The sequence below is a fragment of the Panulirus ornatus genome, chromosome 8 (assembly GCF_036320965.1).
Source record: "Panulirus ornatus isolate Po-2019 chromosome 8, ASM3632096v1, whole genome shotgun sequence".
NCBI lineage: Eukaryota > Metazoa > Arthropoda > Malacostraca > Decapoda > Palinuridae > Panulirus > Panulirus ornatus.
Window position 1 is genome coordinate 8914227 of NC_092231.1, and position 19552 is coordinate 8933778.

Consider the following 19552-nt stretch of genomic DNA (forward strand, 5'->3'; position numbering starts at 1 on the left):
TGTGTGTGTGTGTGTGTGCAGATGGGCATTGAGGAGAGAACTGGTTGGTAAGTGTGTGGAGCAACGACCCTAAAGTCTTCCTGAAGGGGAAACACTATATTTTCTCTTCATTACATCTTCCCAACTGTTCATGCATATTATCTTCCAGCTCCTACTGAAAGCTCTTCGTTCTCTCTCTCTCTCTCTCTCTCTCTCTCTCTCTCTCTCTCTCTCTCTCTCTCTCTCTCTCTCTCTCTCTCTCTCTCTCTCTCTCTCTCTCTCTCTCAAGCACCGTCTTCCTCACCTGTCCCTCAGCGGTGTAGTTCAAGGCAGAGACGAAGACGTAACCCAGGACCATCTGGGCCAGGCCGACGATGAACGTACCCACCCCAAACTTGATCACCTCCCCGAAGAAGTCGCCCGTGCCACTGTAGACATCCCTCAGCTGCTGCAACACCCTGTAGGATCACCAGCACAACACGGTCAGCATATGGTAACCACGTGCAGTGTTAGGATGACACCTATGTTAACCACGTGCAGTACTAGGATGATAGCTATGGTAACCACGTGCAGCGTTAGGATGACACCTATGGTAACCACGTGCAGTGCTAGGATGATAGCTATGGTAACCACGTGTAGTGTTAGGATGACACCTATGGTAACCACGTGCAGTCCTAGGATGATAGCTATGGTAACCACGTGTAGTGTTAGGATGACACCTATGGTAACCACGTGCAGTGCTAGGATGATAGCTAGGGTAACCACGTGTAATGTTCTGATGATAGCTAGGGTAACCACGTGCAGTGTTAGGATGACACCTATGGTAACCACGTGTAGTGTTAGGATGACACCTATGGTAACCACGTGCAGTGTTAGGATGACACCTAACCTAACCACGTGCAGTGTTAGGATGATAGCTATGGTAACCACGTGCAGTGCTAGGATGATAGCTAGGGTAACCACGTGTAATGTTCTGATGATAGCTAGGGTAACCACGTGCAGTGTTAGGATGACACCTATGGTAACCACGTGCAGTGTTAGGATGACACCTATGGTAACCACGTGCAGTGTTCAGATGATATCTAGGGTAACCACGTGCAGTGTTCAGATGATATCTAGGGTAACCACGTGCAGTGTTAGGATGACACCTAAGGTAACCACGTGCAGTGTTCAGATGATATCTAGGGTAACCACGTGCAGTGTTCTGAGGTAAGGGCAACAAGATGTCGCCCTGAGGCAAGGGCAACAAGATGTCGCCCTGAGGTAAGGGCAACAAGATGTCGCCCTGAGGTAAGGGCAACAAGATGTCGCCCTAAGGCAAGGGCAACAAGATGTCGCCCTGAGGTAAGGGCAACAAGATGTCGCCCTGAGGTAAGGGCAACAAGATGTCGCCCTGAGGTAAGGGCAACAAGATGTCGCCCTGAGGTAAGGGCAACAAGATGTCGCCCTGAGGTAAGGGCAACAAGATGTCGCCCTAAGGCAAGGGCACCAAGATGTCGCCCTGAGGTAAGGGCAACAAGATGTCGCCCTGAGGTAAGGGCAACAAGATGTCGCCCTGAGGTAAGGGCAACAAGATGTCGCCCTGAGGTAAGGGCAACAAGATGTCGCCCTGAGGTAAGGGCAACAAGATGTCGCCCTGAGGTAAGGGCAACAAGATGTCGCCCTGAGGTAAGGGCAACAAGATGTCGCCCTGAGGCAAGGGCAACAAGATGTCGCCCTGAGGCAAGGGCAACAAGATGTCGCCTTCAGGCAAGGGCAACAAGATGTCACCCTGAGGTAAGGGCAACAAGATGTCGCCCTGAGGCAAGGGCAACAAGATGTCGCCTTCAGGCAAGGGCAACAAGATGTCACCCTGAGGTAAGGGCAACAAGATGTCGCCCTGAGGCAAGGGCAACAAGATGTCGCCCTGAGGCAAGGGCAACGACACACAACTCACTCCTCCTGTGTGAGGTTGGCTATCTGTGGGTAGGCCTGCATGATGCTCTCCAGGAGCTCGGTGTTGTTCGTGCCGTTGGAGAGCGTCGCCGTGAGCTCGTTGTAGACGAAGGCGTTCGTGATGTCGCCGAAGAGGACGAACATGGCGGGCATGCACACCCCGGCTATCATAGCCGCCAGCACTGCTACCATCATCAGACACCTCTCTCGCACGTTGGCATACCGAAACTGCAGGATGTATAATGACTAGGATCACTCCAGCACCTAAACTGCAGGATGTATAATGCCTAGGATCACTCCAAGATATAAACTGCAGGATGTATAATGCCTACGATCACTCTATGATTGTCTATTGCTCCTTCTTTCTTTTCTTTTTTTCCTGACAGGGTTATCTAAATACTTCATAAACATAATCATGTGGTAAATAATGTATACAATACGAATATAATCATGTGGTAAATAATGTATACAATACGCGTTTGTAAATGATGTATACACATCCACCACTGCCCGCCTTCACCCTCTCGTAGTCTTTTGAGTGACAGTCATTCAATCTCCAGCCGCTCCTCTTTGGCTGGAACATGATTTCTTTTATTCCAGTCCAAGACTCATCCATGACCTTTACGTCTATACATCTCCTGTTGTTCGTTGTGGCGCAACGCAGGCGCACTGATACACTGATCCCGCCTGTATCTTTAACCACGTTCATCTGACATACCTTATACTTCCCTGATATTGTGTGTGTGTGTGTGTGTGTGTGTGTGTGTGTGTGAGTTTCATTACCAATCTATGATTATCCATTTCCTAATTTATGGGAAGGGAGTTCTTACACTCTTGTGTTGTGTGTGTTTATGCGGGGGTGTGCCTGTATATATATATATATATATATATATATATATATATATATATATATATATATATATATATATAGCATTTGACGGTGCTCGGCGTCAGCAGCGGACAAACCCGAGAACCATCTGTGACCATCTGTCATGAGTGACTTACCATCTGAAACACAGGGACAGGTGGTAGTTTCTTCTCCTTCTCAGCTCCCTCTTTCTCTCCTTCCTTATCACCGTCCTTCTTCTTCCTCTTCTTCTTCTTACCATCCTCGAAGTCTTTTGTGTCTGATTCGTACCTGGGAAAAAAAAAAAGGCCCTCATCACCGTAAGTCGTCATCGAAGTAGTCGTAACTACCAATCACAATTGAAGGCCATGTCCGACGTGCATTATGATTGGCCCAGCGTGATGATGGTGTGGCTGACTGAAGTGAGGTGGAGAAGTGTGTGTGTGTGTGTGAAGTGTGTAAGTGATCCATGGATGATCAAGATGGATGACTTATGTACTTAAATGACTTAACTGGCGGCGTAATTTAGTTACCCTTGTGGCGATGGTGCAGCTAATGTTGGGCTCGCGATGAGATATGAAGCATGATTGACCTCTGGTCAAGTGTGTATGAGAATGTGAAGTGTGACTGACTGACCCCTCCTCCTCCTCCTCCTCCTCCTCCTCCTCCTCCTCCTCCTCTTCTCCCTCAATGGTGAAGTGTGACAATCCCAAGGTGAAGTGTGACGTGCCATTGTCTATTCATGCATCAATATATATATTTTTTTCTCTCTGACAGAATCACTTGAAAATAGTTTATAATCACATGGTAAATCCTCAATTAATAGTGAGTACACTAGTCGCATTAAATGATAAATACACTTAACACCCACCACTCTGGCTGCTGTCAGTTTACACTCCCGTTCAGGACTGTATTTTGTGAGTGAGATCCGGGAAGTTGCAGGAGCGAGGCAAGGGCAGAAGGGCCTGTTAGCAATTACCAGGTCAAAAAGGGGCGGCCCGTAAAGTTTATTTAGGTGATAACCAGTGCACACAGGCAAGTATAGCTTTACCTGTGGCGAGGTGTGACGGACGCATGGTGGAGTGTGACGGATCTATATTTGAAGTGTGACGGACGCATGGTGGAGTGTGACGGATCTATATTTGAAGTGTGGCGGACCCGTGGTGGAGTGTGACGGATCTATATTGAAGTGTGGCGGACCCATGGTGGAGTGTGACAGATCTATATTGAAGTGTGGCAGACCCATGGTGGAGTGTGACGGATCTATATTTGAAGTGTGGCGGACCCATGGTGGAGTGTGACGGATCTATATTGAAGTGTGGCGGACCCATGGTGGAGTGTGACAGATCTATATTGAAGTGTGGCGGACCCATGGTGGAGTGTGACGGATCTATATTTGAAGTGTGGCGGACCTATGGTGGAATGTGACGGATCTATATTGAAGTGTGGCGGACCCATGGTGGAGTGTGACGGATCCATCGTGAAGTGTGACGGATTAAAAGTGAAGTGTGACCAACTCATTGTGAGGTGAGATGGATCCATGGTGAAGTGTGACTGGCTCGTGCTCAAGTGTGACGGACCATGGTCAAGTGTGACAGTTCCACAGGCAAGTCAAGTGTGAGACACCCAAACGTAAGTATGACCTTCTCATGGTGAAGTATGACCATCTCATGGTGAAGTGTGACATCCCTTGTCCCTTGTTTGGACCTGCATATCATACTATGAAGCCTCAGAGATACAGTGTGACTGAAAAGAATTCATCTACAGCGGGTGATTACCATGGACAAACTGGCGTAACTGGTAATATTCAGTTGTGTTAAAGGACCTTCCATGTTCCTACGTAAATACGAAGTTTCACACAGGGATACTATGCCACAATAATGGATTCTGTTGACCTATTAGATGTGGATGATGAAAAATGATTCAGAAGATTTAAGTACGATAATCTCCGGTAACCCTAAAATGAAGTGAGCACTGCGAAGGTGCAAGGTAGAATCCGATAGAACACTAGGCTTCGTGACGTGACAACCCCATTGTAGAGTATGGTAACGTGTGACGTGATAGCCCCATTGTAGGGTATGGTAACGTGTGACGTGACAGCCCCATTGTAGTGTATGGTAACGTGTGACGTGACAGCCCCATTGTAGAGTATGGTAACGTGTGACGTGACAGCCCCATTGTAGGGTATGGTAACGTGTGACGTGACAGCCCCATTGCCCATTGTAGAGTATGGTAACGTGTGACGTGACAGCCCCCATTGTAGCATATGGTAACGTGTGGCGTGACAGCCCCATTGTAGAGTATGGTAACATGTGACGTGACAGCCCCATTGTAGTGTATGGTAACGTGTGACGTGACTGCCCCATTGTAGTGTATGGTTACGTGTGACGTGACAGCCCCATTGTAGAGTATGGTAACGTGTGGCGTGACAGCCCCATTGTAGGGTACGGTTACGTGTGACGTGACAGCCCCATTGTAGAGTACGAAGGGACCTGTGGTGACACGAGACCTACTCATGGTTACGTGTCACAAGCAGTTGTGTGGTGTAAGGTGTCCCCTTGTGTAGTGTGACTGAGCAATGATATGTGACTGACTGAATAAGTGTGACTGACTGAATAAGTCAAGTATGACTGACCCATAATGACGTCAAAGACTCATGAAATGTAGAACACCCACCAACCCACTGCTAAAGTATGATTGACTGATCGAAAATGATAAGTGATAAAAGTGATATAGTGGTGTCTCTGTTATTAAATGAGTCACTTGCGAGTGTGACTAACTTCTTGCTATAGTATAAGTGACCGTAGTAAAGAGTCAGATACCCAGTGGCTTTATTCATAGCCTCTGTTGACGTGCAACTGACTGGCTTACTTACGTAGGGTGTGGAAGGAAGAGTGGAGGAACGAACCGTGCGTGACTGAGTTGCCTAAAGTAGTGAAGATGACCCTTGGTGGGGTGCGACTCCTCACGAATGAGGTGTGTGTGTGTGTGTGTGTGTGTGTGTGACTGACTGACTGACTGACTGACTGACTGACTGACTGACTGACCCGTTCGCCGGCAGGATGTCCACTTTGGTGTACCGGCCGAACCCACTGTTGGCCACCTTCTTCTCTGGATTGGCTGCTCCATTGCCGATGGAGTCCAGGAAAGACTCCTCCGTGGCGGAGGTGGTCACCATCTTCTACACGCTGCTGGACCCTCTCTCTGGGTGGAATGGCATACCTGTGTGGAGGCGAATGTAAAACGAGCCATAAGATTCAGGGGTAAGAATTTAGACGATTCGTAAGAGCCAGTATAGCGGACACGAGGTAAACATTGTATAAGCGCACCCTTGAGCTCGCCTGTCAGCGCTACACACACACACACACACACACACACACACACACACACACATTTGATTTAATGCCTCGTCGAGTATCGTGTCGTGGTCGAGCTAATTTCGTAGTACTTGTTCCCATATTGCTCCGTTCTGAGAATGCGAGATAATCACTCTCGTACAAAGATGGTTGTTATCCAGGAGGGAAAAAAAAAGAGAAAAGTAGTTTTTGTTGCCGAACCCAAACCACCGAGAGAATGTTACATGTTGTAAGGGGACGTGTTACATAGGTTGGAATTTCTATGGTATGGTTGACGTCGACCAACAGAAAAGGATTTTTACAATTAGCCTCGACAGGACCCAGTGGTTTATTGCTTCTTGAACTCATTGGTATTCCTTCGCATTCGTCTGTAATGGAGAATACCTTAAGCAAAAGAAATGCTGGATAGAAATGTCATTTCTTTTTCGTCGTCCTAAAGAGGATTCATATTGAAAATAGAAAAGGGCAGGACTCAGAGGGGAGGGCGGGAAAATCGTGGAGGTACTGCAAATTATAGACATGGAGATGATTCATGGTATAGAAGGGACTAGAGGGATGAGTGTGTAGTGCAGACGAGGGATGGGATCTCCTACTGTACCATACAGGATTGAAGGAACCACATAGTCTACATTCGGACGGACAATAAAACACTCATAAAAGTGCAGCTATAAAAGAAGATCATTAGAAAAATGATAAGACGGGGAATGAGTTTGAGGAATGTGAAAACAAAGTACAGAGGGTAGAAAATAAGAGAAGGTAGCCAGGCAGAGTTTAAAAGGCCTAGATAGATTCCCATCCGGCGTAAAACACAGGACGGTCTTTGCTAAAGGTTTTGGATACGAATGCCAATGGTTTAATGGGGGAATGAGAAATGAGTTTGGATTTAAGAGTCGAGCAGAAGACAGTAAGCCAGACGTCTTCCTTATAGCTGAGACTAAACATGGTCTCCATACCACAACACACACACACACACACACACACATTATCATAGATCCTTGCTAAGGAAAAGTACAGTAGAGATATGAGGTAATTTCTGTGTGATCCTAAATTGCTGGAGGACAACACGATCGTTGTGGTGACATAACATGCACGTCTCGGGGGTGCTGTGCCAGCGCCGCACACCCGTGGCTGGTCGCCCTATTGATCAACATAGTCCTGGCTGGAGAGACTTGACCATCTAACTGAAAATGGAAATGCGCTCATGCCGATAGAAAATGAGAAGTCCAATACGAGCCGGGTTCCCCTCGCCACAACAACCATCTGACGAGGATTATAATACCGACGTAACGCATAGCGAGACCCGTCGCTCCTGTAACGCTCGTCCACAATAACAAAGTTCTCGCTGCTGTAACGCTCATCCACAGTGACAAAGTCGTGATGGGAATATAACGTTCCTAAGGGAATGAGGTCATTCCTTCGATGGCAAACGTTTGTCTTTGCCCAAGACAAACGTTGGTCCTCGGCTGTGGGAGCGAGTCGCTCCCGCACTGTCAGTGTTCGCTGAAGACTAAAAGTCTGTTCCTGAAGACGGATGTCGCTCAAGAACGTAACGCCGCCATGATGAAATAGATACAACTAATAGATCTATCTAAAGGAAACGAATATATATATATATATATATATATATTATATATATATATATTCGTTTCCTTTAGATAGATCTATTAGTTGTATCTATTTCATCATGGCGGCGTTACGTTCTTGAGCGACATCCGTCTTCAGGAACAGACTTTATATATATCGGGAGCGGGGGGCCGGAAATCCTCCCCTCCTTGTATTAACTTTCTAAAATGGGAAACAGAAGAAGGAGTCACGCGGGGAGTGATCATCCTCCTCGAAGGCTCAGAGTGGGGTGCCTAAATGTGTGTGGATGTAACCAAGATGTGAAAAAAGGAGAGATAGGTAGTATGTTTGAGGAAAGGAACCTGGATGTTTTGGCTCTGAGTGAAACGAAGCTCAAGGGTAAAGGGGAAGAGTGGTTTGGAAATGTCTGGGGAGTGAAGTCAGGGGTTAGTGAGAGGACAAGAGCAAGGGAAGGAGTAGCAATACTCCTTAAACAGGAGTTGTGGGAGTATGTGATAGAATGTAAGAAAGTAAATTCTCGATTAATATGGGTAAAATTGAAAGTTGATGGAGAGAGGTGGGTGATTATTGGTGCATATGCACCTGGGCAGATGGAGTGAAAAAGATTTTGTGTGATCGGGGCCTGAACACGCAGGAGGGTGAAAGGAGGGCAAGGAATAGAGTGAATTGGAGCGATGTGGTATACAGAGGTTGACGTGCTGTCAGTGGATTGAATCAAGGCATGTGAAGCGTCTGGGGTAAACCATGGAAAGCTGTGTAGGTATGTATATTTGCGTGTGTGGACGTATGTACATGTGTATGGGGGGGGGGGGGCCATTTCTTTCGTCTGTTTCCTTGCGCTACCTCGCAAACGCGGGAGACAGCGACAAAGTATAAAAAAAAAAAAAAAAAAAAAAAAAAAAAAAAAATATATATATATATATATATATATGGGAGCGGGGGGCTGGAAATCCTCCCCTCTCGTTTTTTTTTTATAATTATCCAAAAGAAGGAACAGAGAAGAGGGCCAGGTGAGGATATTCCCTCAAAGGCCCAGTCCTCTGTTCTTAACGCTACCTCGCTATCGCGGGAAATGGCGAATAGTATGAAAAAAAAAAAAAAAATTATATATATATATATATATATATATATATATATATATATATATATATATATATATATATATATTTCTTCTTTCTTTCTTTTAAACTATTCGCCATTTCCCGCGTTAGCGAGGTAGCGTTAAGAACAGAGGACTGGGCCTTTGAGGGAATATCCTCACCTGGCCCCCTCTGTTCCAAAAAAGCGATGGTCTTTAAAGTAATGGTGATTTCCTGGTGAATCTCTTCTTCAGGCAGGTTTGTTTATCTTGTCAGTGAACGAGTGACCACACGATATCTGTGGCGCTCATACTTGTTTATATACGAATATTAGAATGAAGATAGCTCACGAGGACAGTGGGCCAAAATGATACCGTGCGGGGAGGGTGAATCTGTTGGAAATGAAATATCTAAGGACAAAATGTAGCGTGAGATGGTTTGATTAAGTCATGAAAGCGTAAGAAAGATGTTTGGTAAGAAAGAGAGAGAGAGAGTGCGGTTGAAATAGGTGAAGAGGGTGTGCTAAAATGGGTTGTTGGACATATGGAGAGAATATGAGACGAAAAGTTGATAAAGAGGATATGTATGTAAGTTGATAAAGAGGATATATATATATGTGTCAGAAGTGGAGGGAACAACGAGAAAGGGGAGACCAAATTCAATAAACACGCGCGAGTGTGTCTAGTGTCCCACAACGGTAAGGACAAATCTTTCGGAAACCTTATATTCAAGGACACACGAAACCCAACGTCTGACCTAATCGATGATATTCACGGATATTCGTGCAAGTAGTGATTCTTGGAACAGTAACTCACGAAAACAAAAGAGAATCAACTTCAATTTGATTCAGCTTTGGACTTCTCGTCTATGATTATGGTTTTGGCTCACAGTTGTAGGTTATAGTTGTGGTTGACGGCCGTAAGCAGCAACACAAGAGAGGGAATGATCCCATTAATTCATTGCGGAATTCATAGGAAGCGCTCACACGTGTAGCTTTCCTGGTGACAGAACGTTAACACAGGAACATAAGGAGTTGAAGACACTACAAGAGATCTATTGGTCTATGCTAGGCAGACCCTGAGTCTGTCCACCCTACATCCAACCACCTGAACCCATAAACACATCATCCAAACCTTCGTTTAAAGCTACCTAAAGACTTAGATTCAACCACTGTACTTGGCAGCTTGATCCATAAATCTACTACCTTATTCCCGAACCAATATTTACCCACATCCGACCTGAAGCTATTCATTCTTTTTTTTTCTAATTCAAATCCATTATTCCTTGTCCCATGCGATGGCGCCATTCTTCATGGAAAGAACCCCTCCCTCGCTAGGATTCTACGTCTAGAGAGCGTAACAGAGTGTATTGACTAGTGATAATGCTGAGCAATATCTGAGCAAAATGATTTCAAGGTTGACATCCTGCCTTGTTGCTTCCCACAGCTTTTGTGTGCACGGCAGCCACACGAGGATTGAACTTCTTCATATCTCCTTATTTTCCTGGAACAGCTAGGCTCTGGAATGCCTTACCTTATTTCATCTTTCCCGTTCTCCATAGCCTTCTTTCCTTTAAGAGTCCAGAGCTACGAATATTGGAAGAGCTCTGACAAATTTCTAGTTACAAAGAATAATGATAATAATAGTAATAATAATAATAATAATAATGATAATAATAATAATAATGATAATGCTAATAATGATAATAATAATAATAATAATGATAATAATAATAATAATGATAATAATAATGATAATAATAATAATAATAATGATAATGATAATAATAATAATAATAATAATAATAATAATAATAATAACAACAATAATAAGACAGTAATAAATGATAACAATAACAATAATCAATGCTAATGCTTCCCATGTCACCTTCACTGCCTCCCCTGGCATTCCTGTACCTACTAATAATATCATCACTACAGATAATAACATCATCACTACCACAAGACATAAACCAATGACAGAAGAGAGCGAGCGAGCGTGACAACACTGAGAGGCGAGAGCGACGTGCGATCGGAAATCGACTGACCTGACCCACCCAGTAGGTCGCTCGCTCGACCTCGACACAGCGACCTTCCACAATTAAACTTTCACGCTCGTTTTCAACCTCCTCCTCCTCCTCCTCCTCCTCCTCAAAACATCATCAGCCGCCAATTGCAGGCGTCATAAAGTCTTCTACAAAGGTGTAGATCATGAGTGTAAACATGCAAGCCCTGTTATTTACAAGACTTTCAAAATCACAGTTGGAATGCTGGCTCAAGTGCTTCTTAAAAATACACACAAGTTGGTGATCATTCCCTTAGCAACAGCATAGACCCCAGCATGCCTAGCCCCACCAAAGTAAATTAGACTTTCTGAAGTATGGTATATATATATTTATATATATATATATATATATATATATATATATATATATATATATATATATATATATATATATATATATATATATATATTCCATGTGTGGCGAGGTGGCGGTGGGAATGAATAAAAGCAGACAGCGTGAATTGTGTGCATGGGTATATATGTATGTGTCTGTGTGTGTATATATATGTGTACATTGAGATGTATAGGTATGTATATTTGCGTGTGTGGACGTGTATGTATATACATTGTGTATGGGAGACAGCGACAAAGCAAAATATATAATATAAATAATATATATATATATATATATATACAAAAGACGACTGTGTCATTCCGTAGCTACCAGAGACGATCACCAAGGGTATGACTATGGTCATCATCAAATTCGAGAACTTTTCAAAGATCAAACTTTAACGGTGGGGGGAAAAAAAAAATAAGTCTTCCAATCACTGATTTGCAAGAAACGTTTTCTTTCTACACGACAGTTTGCAAGAAACGTTTTCTTTCTACACGACAGTTTGCAAGAAACGTTTTCTTTCTACACGACAGTTTGCAAGAAACGTTTTCTTTCTACACGACAGTTTGCAAGAAACGTTTTCTCTCTACACGACAGTTTGCATGAAACGTTTTCTTTCTACACGACAGTTTGCAAGAAACGTTTTCTTTCTACACGACAGTTTGCAAGAAACGTTTTCTTTCTACACGACAGTTTGCAAGGAACGTTTTCTTTCTACACGACAGTTTGCAAGAAACGTTTTCTTTCTACACGACAGTTTGCAAGAACGTTTTCTTTCTACACGACAGTTTGCAAGAAACGTTTTCTTTCTACACGACAGTTGTGTACCGCTGTTGTCGTTTCTCATGATCATGTCGTCCTCGTAGTGATGCATCGTGTTATAAGCGTCCGTCCGACCATAACCCGTTGCGCTTGTGAGACGGTCCACCTCCCGTGTGTGTTCTGTCATTCTGACCTTCTCATCGAATCTTCCTTCGTAAATCTGTAATTCATTTTCTTTTTTTTAGAATAATTTCCGGCTAGTAAACCTGGTGGTGCTCGGGCTAACTAACTCCCGGGCAAGGACTGAAGGGGGTATGAACGAAGTGTAGATAGTGAAATGAGTTGTTAGTCGGAGATGTGTGGGTCAACAAGAGGAAGGAAGAAGTATGGAGAGGCATTGGCAGTTAGGAAAAGTAACGCGTCACCCTATACTCACTCCCGTCTGTAACACGTCACCCTATACTCACTCCCGTCTGTAACACGTCACCCTATACTCACTCCCGTCTGTAACACGTCACCGTATACACTCCTCTGTAACACGTCACCTTATACTCCCCTCTGTAACACGTCATCTTATACTCCCCTCTGTAACACGTCATTTTATACTCCCCTCTGTAACACGTCACCTTACACTCCTCTCTGTAACACGTCACCCTATACACCCCTCTGTAACACGTCACCTTATACACCCCTCTGTAACACGTCACCCTATACACCCCTCTGTAACACGTCACCCTATATTACTCCCCTCTGTAACACGTTACCTTGTATTACTCCCCTCTGTAACACGTCACCCTACACTCCCCTCGCAACAGACCACTGGGTCCTAACGAGGTTGTTTGTGATAGTGGGAGTCGTCAGAAGCTCACGAATTAGTGTATCAAGAGTTAGAAAGACTCAGTTGTAACAGGACTAGAATGAGTAATCCAGTCAGAGTAAGTTACATGATGAGTCATGTAAACACACGCTGTTACAATGTATACTTCGAACTGCCCTTATATCACCGACCATAAGCTTCCCTATCTCAGATTTGATGCAGTTTACTGTAAACACTTCATTCACAGAGCCGTATTCGAGGGCGTATCAGAGCCGTATTCGAGGGTGTATCAGAGCCGTATTCGAGGGTGTATCAGAGCCGTATTCGAGGGTGTATCAGAGCCGTATTCGAGGGTGTATCAGGGCCGTATTCGAGGGTGTATCAGAGCCGTATTCGAGGGTGTATCAGAGCCGTATTCGAGGGTGTATCAGAGCCGTATTCGAGGGTGTATCAGGGCCGTATTCGAGGGTGTATCAGAGCCGTATTCGAGGGTGTATCAGGGCCGTATTCGAGGGTGTATCAGGGCCGTATTCGAGGGCGTATCAGAGCCGTATTCGAGGGTGTATCAGAGCCGTATTCGAGGGTGTATCAGAGCCGTATTCGAGGGTGTATCAGAGCCGTATTCGAGGGTGTATCAGAGCCGTATTCGAGGGTGTATCAGAGCCGTATTCGAGGGTGTATCAGGGCCGTATTCGAGGGTGTATCAGAGCCGTATTCGAGGGTGTATCAGGGCCGTATTCGAGGGTGTATCAGGGCCGTATTCGAGGGCGTATCAGAGCCGTATTCGAGGGTGTATCAGAGCCGTATTCGAGGGTGTATCAGAGCCGTATTCGAGGGTGTATCAGAGCCGTATTCGAGGGTGTATCAGAGCCGTATTCGAGGGTGTATCAGGGCCGTATTCGAGGGTGTATCAGGGCCGTATTCGAGGGTGTATCAGAGCCGTATTCGAGGGTGTATCAGGGCCGTATTCGAGGGTGTATCAGAGCCGTATTCGAGGGCGTATCAGAGCCGTATTCGAGGGTGTATCAGGGCCGTATTCGAGGGTGTATCAGGGCCGTATTCGAGGGCGTATCAGAGCCGTATTCGAGGGTGTATCAGAGCCGTATTCGAGGGTGTATCAGGGCCGTATTCGAGGGTGTATCAGAGCCGTATTCGAGGGTGTATCAGGGCCGTATTCGAGGGTGTATCAGAGCCGTATTCGAGGGTGTATCAGGGCCGTATTCGAGGGTGTATCAGGGCCGTATTCGAGGGCGTATCAGAGCCGTATTCGAGGGCGTATCAGAGCCGTATTCGAGGGCGTATCAGAGCCGTATTCGAGGGTGTATCAGGGCCGTATTCGAGGGTGTATCAGAGCCGTATTCGAGGGCGTATCAGAGCCGTATTCGAGGGTGTATCAGGGCCGTATTCGAGGGTGTATCAGAGCCGTATTCGAGGGCGTATCAGAGCCGTATTCGAGGGTGTATCAGGGCCGTATTCGAGGGCGTATCAGGGCCGTATTCGAGGGCGTATCAGGGCAGTATTCGAGGGTGTATCAGGGCCGTATTCGAGGGCGTATCAGGGCAGTATTCGAGGGCGTATCAGGGCCGTATTCGAGGGTGTATCAGGGCCGTATTCGAGGGCGTATCAGGGCCGTATTCGAGGGCGTATCAGGGCAGTATTCGAGGGCGTATCAGGGCCGTATTCGAGGGCATATCAGGGCAGTATTCGAGGGCGTATCAGGGCCGTATTCGAGGGCGTATCAGAGCCGTATTCGAGGGTGTATCAGAGCCGTATTCGAGGGTGTATCAGGGCCGTATTCGAGGGCATATCAGGGCAGTATTCGAGGGTGTATCAGAGCCGTATTCGAGGGTGTATCAGAGCCGTATTCGAGGGTGTATCAGGGCCGTATTCGAGGGTGTATCAGGGCAGTATTCGAGGGCGTATCAGAGCCGTATTCGAGGGTATATCATGGCCGTATTCGAGGGTGTATCAGGGTCGTATTCGAGGGCGTAATACTCCTCTAAACGTGATTCACAAGGTCGTTAATCTCAGTGGTGTGAACCGGATATAACCACAACACTTGAGCCAGGTTTGTTGAGTGTGTGTAGTATTATCATCATTACCTCCGGCTCATGCTATGATCTTCGTTAACTAGAGGCTAGTGAGGCAGGACACGGAAGCCACCCCCGGCAAGGTCCATGCATGGCTGGTTGCGCGGTTATAGTGCAAATAATTCATAGTCTTTTGGTCAGGATTATTAACGCTGAGGCACTTTTGTTTGTCCCTGGCGGTCTTGAGCCGTTTTCTGAGCTGTGCGAGATACACAGAAAACGAGGAAACAAACAAATAAGTAGAACAGTTACATAGTGCACTATTTATGGGTCGAGTGTGTGTGGTAACATTCCTTAGGGTAGAGTGTGTTTGCGTCCCCAGGGAAAAGTGTGTTAACACTCCAGGGGAAAGTGTATTGGTATCCCCAAGGCGAGAGTGTGTTAACACTCCCAGGGTTTGTGTGTGTTAACACCCCAGGGTTCGTGTTATAACCGTAGGGTGAGAGTGTGTTTACCCCTCTGGCGTGAGAGTGTGTTAACGCTCCAGGGGGAGAGAACGTGCCCCACAACACCCCCGAGGTAAAGTGCGTCAACACCAGGAAGGGAGTGTAGTACAACCCTCAGGGAAGGGGAGAGTATGTTGACACCTCAGGGTAGAGTGCGTTACCACCATCCCCCTCTCCATCATCACCGCCACTACCACCAGCGTCCAAGGGCCTCTCCATCACCACCACCATCACCACCAGCGTCCCAGGGCCTCTCCATCATCACCACCACCACCACCACCGTCCAAGGGCCTCTCCATCACCACCACCACCACCGTCCCAGGGCCTCTCCATCATCACCACCACCACAAGCGTCCAAGGCCCTCTCCATCACCACCACCACCACCGTCCCAGGGCCTCTCCATCTTCACCACCACCACCAGGGTCCCAGGGCCTCTCCATCACCACCACCACCACCAGGGTCCCAGGGCCTCACCACATCACCAAGACCACGATAACACTGACACTCAAACCCCTCGACCACCAGTTGTGTGTGTGTGTGTGTGTGTGTATGATTCGCCCTCATGTTTGTTCGTCTTCATCTGTTCAGACCACACACACACACACACACACACCCGTCTTGTTCACATGGGCATCGTTCATGTTCTTCACTGACTGCTTGTCTCTCTATGGTCATTTTCGTGTTTGTTGTTATGGAATGTCACTTTCACTTGCGTCATCGTGTGCTGAATGGATCATTTTCTTATCAATGTCATTTTAGTATATGAAAGTTCCTCGTCATCGCCAGCATGAGCTTCACAACGATCATGTGCCAGTCATGTTCCTTGTCTTTAGCCCTCATGGTCGTCTTCACTTTCCTCACTCTCAACTACAGCGAAGAAAAAAAAGATTTAGAGTCTCGTAACTGAAGGTGTTGCATACGGTCACTTATACTTTACTGTTGGGGACACGAATCCATGTAACGCCACTCTTCTCTTGATATTGATGTACGATGGCAAGTTCACACGCATGCACGAATATGTGCCGCACGACCACACGAAAATTCGTAACTCGTGTGTGTGTGTGTGTGTGTGTGTGTGTGTGGAGAAGGACAGTGATGTCCCCTTGTACCCTTTTAACTTTTGGACACTTTGGCTGAAAGTATTTTACTATACAGGTTCATAATAGGCCATTCTCTGTCCTCTGGCAGGGGGAGAGAGAGAGAGAGAGAGAGAGAGAGAGAGAGAGAGAGAGAGAGAGAGAGAGAGAGAGAGAGCGGAGTTCCTAAGTGAGAAATCATGTTACCACCAAGAGATGTAACATCACTGACCTCACTGTGGCTTGGCCTACCATCCAACGAAAAAAAAAAGGGGGGGATTCTAACAACTCAGTTCATGGTGGCTGTACTTGTCAACCACTTCTCTGGCTTTAGATAGACTGCTCTTCAGAGGAGATAGGGGCAGTAAGGTGAGGGTGAGGGTGAGGGAAGGATTGTTTAACGTATGTAGATCATGTGGGTCAACACGAGTGCCAGGGAAAGAATTTAGGGACAGGGAATAATAAGGTCTCCATGTGGAGAGGGGGATGGTGTGGGGTGTTCTGACAGCTAGTGAGTGGGTGTTCTGTCATGCGAGCTTTTGGTATGGGAGGAGGTTAGTCCACCATGGTAAAGACCTGATCCAGCGTGACTGCGGTCGTGCCATTGTTTTCGCGATGGATTTATCCCAGCTGGTGTGTATGTTTTTTCCCCCTTGTAAATTAACTGAAAAGTGAGTAGAGTTCTTTCTAGATTGATTCCGAGACTCGGTCGTGAATATGGAGGTCAGAATCGTATCCAGTTGTATCTTTTTTTTTTTATATAAGGCATCGGGAAGCATTTCAGACACCAGTTGGCTGGCGGCTAACCAGAAGACACGAAGGTTGTTGCGACAGCCTAAGAGATGTGGTACGAGTCCCAGTACAACCGACTCTAAAGAGGGAGGGTTGTTGATCGCTCTCACTGGAAGTCACATAGACGGGGACTCAAAGGTTTTCTCAAAGGAAGACTTCAACATTTCGTCACTTACCCAGAGTCTGTCGCTCCTAAAAAGCGGGTGAAGAATGATCAAAGTACGTTTGTAGCGGTGAGGTTAAACACCGGGCAAGAAGGAAGGAAGAACAAAAGAAAAGCATTGTAAACATCTATGGTTCATCCAAAATTACATTCATGGCTAAGGGTCCCAAAGACGCATGAAACAGATTGATGTCTTCAGGTTTGAGAATTAAAGATGCTGAAAATATGACAGATAAGCTGCCAGCATTAGCTGACACAGAACCTAATGACTTCAGTTTGGACGAGTTAAGATGATGCGACTCCACAACCTCATCACAAGAGCGATGTGAGCAGACGGGGGCTCCATAATCCCTACCAAGGTAACCTTCATGCAAGAACCACAAATCCAACTCTTACTGATCGAACCTCCTGGGAAGCGGGTTCGTATCTGGAACAGTGAGATCCGCGCGCGACGCGCAGTCTCATACACAGCACCTTTATTTGAACTCTCGGATTACCATCCAGATGTTCCGGATTGAGCTCATCATTCCATTACCGATGTGTTACAGTAACTGTACAAGGCTCATTAGGAGCCTAAATATAATATACAAATGCTGAGCTAAAGCTCTTTACAATAAAGTACAAAGGAATAGACGAATTATAAACCACACAAGACTAAAGGAGCGAATATCCTAAGACGAAATAAATGATTATCTATATGTAAAGTGGGGAGAAACATACAAGTCTACGGAATCTGAGAGACAAACCACAGGAGCAACATCATGTCTCACTCACTTGGCCACCAGAAGTATGTGGCCACCTGAGCTCGACCGCTCTGTCGCACCTGATTTAGGCTGACAGTTGGGGCCAGGCCCACACGACGAGGGCTTGGGTTGTGTGGCAAATGCCGCATGAATAGCCAGTCAGTGCTCAAGGTCAGCAGGACACAAAACCTCGCCTTGTAGCATCCTTCTTCGCAAACAGTAAAGTTATGACAACAATGAAAGTGTTTGCTAGGCTACGGTGATATGGGCATTGTCTCCGTTAAACCCCATCTAAGTGACCTGACCTGATCCCATTTGACCCCACGAGACTCCTTTAATCCCACTGATCCAAGCTAACCCTAATGACCCTACCGGTCACACACCCCAAAGTGACCCCATTTCACCCTAGAACCCTCTAAGTCATCAAATTGCAGCGACATCTGCTGAGATGATTAACATCTGCACATCATCAAGTACCGAACATTTGAGTCTCTGGTCGTACAGCTGTATAGCTTCTGGAGGCTATATAGCTATGTAGAGGTACACTGCACAGGAGGGTGCACCTGACCTCTGGCCTCCACTCGATAATATGAAGGGCCAGTCCTACATAAAACCCTGGAAATCAGAGGGGGCCCAAGAGCCTTCTCCTGCGGAAGGCTTTCGTAATGCGGCAAATGGAAGCCTGCAGGTTACTTCCACCCACCCACCTCCTCCTCCTTCTTCCTCTTTATCATTGATTCATCACTGGGGAAGGTGGATGATGAGGAGAGGGGCTGGGCAGAGGACAAGGAGCAAGGACAGATGCGTGCGTCTCAGCCTGGCTAGGATACACCTTGCCGGCTCTCTGTGGGAAGCCAGTATAGAGATGAAAGGATGGAGTGACAAAGATTTTGAGCTATCGGAACCTGAACATTCAGGAGGGTGAAAGACGTGCAAGGGATAGAGTGAATTGGAACTATGTGCTATAAGGGAGCCGACGTGCTATATCATTGGACTGAAGCAGGGCAGGTGAAGCAGGCGGGGTAATCCGTGGAAAGGCCTGTGGTACTTGGTTGTAGTTAGGAGGCTGTGGTTTTGGTACATTACACATGGCAGCTAGAGAATGGCTGTGAGTAAATGCACCCTCTCTTACATTTCTTTAATAATGTTATCGCCATCCATGCAACCATAAACATTATCTTCATGAAATTTTAACAAAGCAAATGATGTCCTATCTAGATTCATAATGTTTCGTCTCCCTAATGAGCATTTTTCAATAACCAGTGGACCAGTAATTTCCTAAATCCCGTGCAGGTGCTGTGTTTACTTACGGCAAGGTGAAAAGGTTACGCGCCGTAACTATCAGCTGCGCCGTTATCACTCCTATGGTCGTTACACATAAAGCTCATACACTAATGACTCTTAGGACGGTGGGTTTCGCCTCTTGTAACCTGAGGTACGGAGCTTTATGGCTATAAAACTATGGGTGGTCAAGGGTGTACC

The 19552-nt window shown here is 46.2% G+C and overlaps 2 protein-coding genes across 3 annotated transcripts in view; one reads left to right on the forward strand and one right to left on the reverse strand.

Annotated features, from left to right (window-relative positions):
* Positions 1-19552, reverse strand: part of LOC139749816 (ATP-dependent translocase ABCB1-like) — a 63620-nt gene that overhangs the window by 21937 nt on the left and 22131 nt on the right. For both annotated transcript variants that reach the window (XM_071664096.1, XM_071664097.1), the window contains exons 2-5: positions 5809-5983; positions 2920-3052; positions 1916-2142; positions 284-437 (exon numbers count right to left, since the gene is read on the reverse strand). In XM_071664096.1, the coding sequence (XP_071520197.1) occupies positions 284-437; positions 1916-2142; positions 2920-3052; positions 5809-5939 (645 nt within the window). In that variant the 5' untranslated portion in view covers positions 5940-5983. The remainder of the gene's footprint in view (positions 1-283; positions 438-1915; positions 2143-2919; positions 3053-5808; positions 5984-19552) is intronic.
* Positions 4227-19552, forward strand: part of Det (baculoviral IAP repeat containing deterin) — a 53914-nt gene continuing 38588 nt past the window's right edge. Inside the window, exon 1 of the mRNA XM_071664102.1 lies at positions 4227-4393. Coding sequence (XP_071520203.1) covers positions 4343-4393 — 51 coding nt within the window. The 5' untranslated portion in view covers positions 4227-4342. The remainder of the gene's footprint in view (positions 4394-19552) is intronic.